General features: G+C 49.5%; 1 protein-coding gene across 1 annotated transcript, besides 1 other annotated feature; it reads left to right on the top strand.

Annotated features, from left to right (window-relative positions):
* Nucleotides 1-29: a microsatellite.
* A 31-nt stretch (nucleotides 30-60) lies between these two features.
* Nucleotides 61-2,298, top strand: TraAM80_00640 (uncharacterized protein; the record flags this gene model as incomplete). Its single annotated transcript, XM_029377711.1, has 1 exon — nucleotides 61-2,298. The coding sequence occupies one exon, from the start codon at nucleotides 61-63 to the stop codon at nucleotides 2,296-2,298; it is 2,238 nt and encodes a 745-aa protein (XP_029242479.1).
* Between the last annotated feature and the right edge of the window lie 486 nt (nucleotides 2,299-2,784).

Raw genomic sequence — 2,784 nt, 5'->3', positions numbered from 1 at the left:
TATATATATATATATATATATATATATATTAAGCTACCCGCCGTGGGTGTCGTTGAGGAAATGAGGTGTTTTATATGCGCATTTACTGGCGATGATGCGGCTGACGGGAGCTCCAGCGCCCGGGAGTTCATCGCTTGCCCTGATTGCCACCAGCTACTGTACTGCTCTGTGAGCTGTGCGGAGGTTGGCTGGTTTGGACATCGAACACTTTGCGGGGCTCAAGCTGACAAGGACGGTGAGGCGCGGTTAGCAACGACAATGTGGAAGAAATGGCAGCAACAAGAGGAGCGAAGTCACCTGGAGAACGCTTTGAGGCATCTTACCTCTCTGGGGAAGGGGCCAGAGTACTATGCACATGCACTGCGTCTGCTGGATGCAATTTCCTTTACTGATGACGTTACTGGCGACGTCGTCAATACAGACACGCTTCAGCTCATCAAAGAGGCAGTGGATCTTCTTACAAGGACATTAACGGGCAGTGTATGTGCAGCAAAGATGACCACATCAATAACTCTGCTTTTGTCTGGGCTTCTGTCCCGTGCTCTTGGTCACAATGAAGCAGCATTAACCGTGTTGCGGAGGGGACTCGCCAAACTCATCCCGTACATGTTAGAGGAAGACGGTATGGCATGCTGGGGACTACTGGAGACTGAACGCATGAACATTTGGACTCTAAAGTATCCCAAGGTTGTGATAACTCCGGGAGAGACGCCAGTGTCATCTAGACGGATTATGTCTGGTGAGGTAGTGGCCTGTGACAATGCGCCGTTATTGGTTTGGGAGGCCAATGGATTTCCTCCCGCATTGACTCCGCGACAAACATCCGTGCACGATGAAGGTCTGCGGGCTCTTGTGAATGCCTTCTTGCAGAAGGCACGTGAAGAGCTAACAAGCGAGGAGGTGCTTAGAAGTGAAGAAGATCTCTTGACACTTTTGCTGAATGGCCTGCAAGGTGTGAAGGCTGTAACTGCGGATGTAATTGTGACGGCGACAACGTACCTGACTGCGATCTCTGACGGCACCCCACCTCGTTGGTTGGTGAATCTTTTTTTTACGGCAATGACCTCGCGGCGGCGCTTTCGTGCAAACGAGTGGGGTTTTTTTGATCTTGTTTCGCGTGTCTCACATTCCTGTTCCCCAAACTGCATTTGGAATTTTGAGACCTGTGAGTTACGGGCCTTGCGCATAATAGACATGCACGAGCCACTCACGATGGACAATTTTTGGAAACCCCACTTTGACCTTGCGCGGCAGATGATGCTGAAGCTTCCAATCCCCCTTCGACAACAATATGTGAGCGCGAATGTCGGATGCTTGTGTGCATGCGACCGATGCACTGGTGGTATGAATTCTTCCCGCCATGCGTACGGTGTGGTGGGTGAAGAGAGGCAACAGAAAGCACAGAGTGGATTTGGAGTAAACGGAGTAGATGCTCTAAGAGCCTTTCCATGTCCCCTCTGTCGGGGGAACGAAGGTTGGCGGCGCAGGCTACTTTCGCACGCGATACAGTCACACAAGCATGGCGGTTCAGAGCAAGAGGCAAACGAATTTTCACTACAGTGTCGGCTCGTACCGTCTGAGCCTTGGGTATGCCACCGTTGTGGGGAGCGGTGGCGAGATGACGAAATGCCTGCGGAGGAGATGCGGCTCTGTCGTAAGGCAGAACGTCTTGTGACTCTTGCATCGCGCGGTATTATTGAACGCAACTTTTTCGGTGAAGCAAAAGGTCTCATGCATGAAGTCTTCCAACTTATGGGGCAGCATCGTCATGGCGCCTATCTTATAACCTGCGAAGTGTTCATTCTGTTCTACCGTTACATCGCCAGCCGCTTTGCTCCGCCAACGGGCCTTCTTGCGCAAAACCACATCGTCTCCTGGTGCCGCAAATGGATTAGGTGCGCCCAAAACACAAATTTATCGCAGGACTCCCCGCATGTTTACGCCTCATTTATCGTGGACACGTCCCTTTCCCTCACAACCGAGGCGCTACGAAGAGAGAAGGTGCTCCTACTTTGCCATGCGGAGGCACACTGCCCCACTGCAGTCATTCATGGAGTGCAGAGCAGAGAGGCATCGGCTGTTGCAGCCATCCTCAACAACGCGTCAGACAAAGAAAGCTCGACAACCGGCCAATTCTTATTGACTTTCACGAGCTTTATGGATGTAGAGGAGCAGGAAGATGAATACGCATTGATTTCCGACTGGGAATTACACATATTAAAGCGCGTCCAATCAGAGGTTCAAAGCAAGCAAACACCCAATCTGCCAGTCCACGTTGTGAACGCACTTAAGAGGTGACAGAGTTGATGAACACAACCATATTTCATTTCTACAACGAAAACAGACAGCAAAAAAAAAAAGAACTGACTACATTTGTTAAATATACCCCGTCTCTCTCTGTCTCTCAAGCCTCACTAACAGTAATTGTTTCTCCTTACTTTTACATCGACATTGCCCAAGTAAAATACTAAAAAATTAAATAAAAACACAACAGAGTTAGCAACATCCAAACAAATGAGAAAAATGATTACAGCGGACAAGAAACAGAACGCTCCACTAGCTCTATTATTCCATTATAAAAAACCACAACCATGACAAATCAATATATCTCCTTTAAGATTAGGACGCACACGCCCTGTGCCCCCCCCCCCTTTCTCACTGGACGACGTGTGATGAGTAAGAGGCGCCGCACCCTCTTCACGAAAGAGCAGAATTAACCGTCTGAGTAGTTGACTGCCCCGATGACAGGCGCGACCTGATTGGATGTTGTTGTCCTCTCTTTCT

This window comes from Trypanosoma rangeli (genome assembly GCF_003719475.1).
Source record: "Trypanosoma rangeli strain AM80 chromosome Unknown Tra_15.4_contig_00011, whole genome shotgun sequence".
Classification (NCBI taxonomy): Eukaryota; Euglenozoa; class Kinetoplastea; order Trypanosomatida; family Trypanosomatidae; genus Trypanosoma; species Trypanosoma rangeli.
This window is presented reverse-complemented; position numbering and strand designations above follow the sequence as displayed.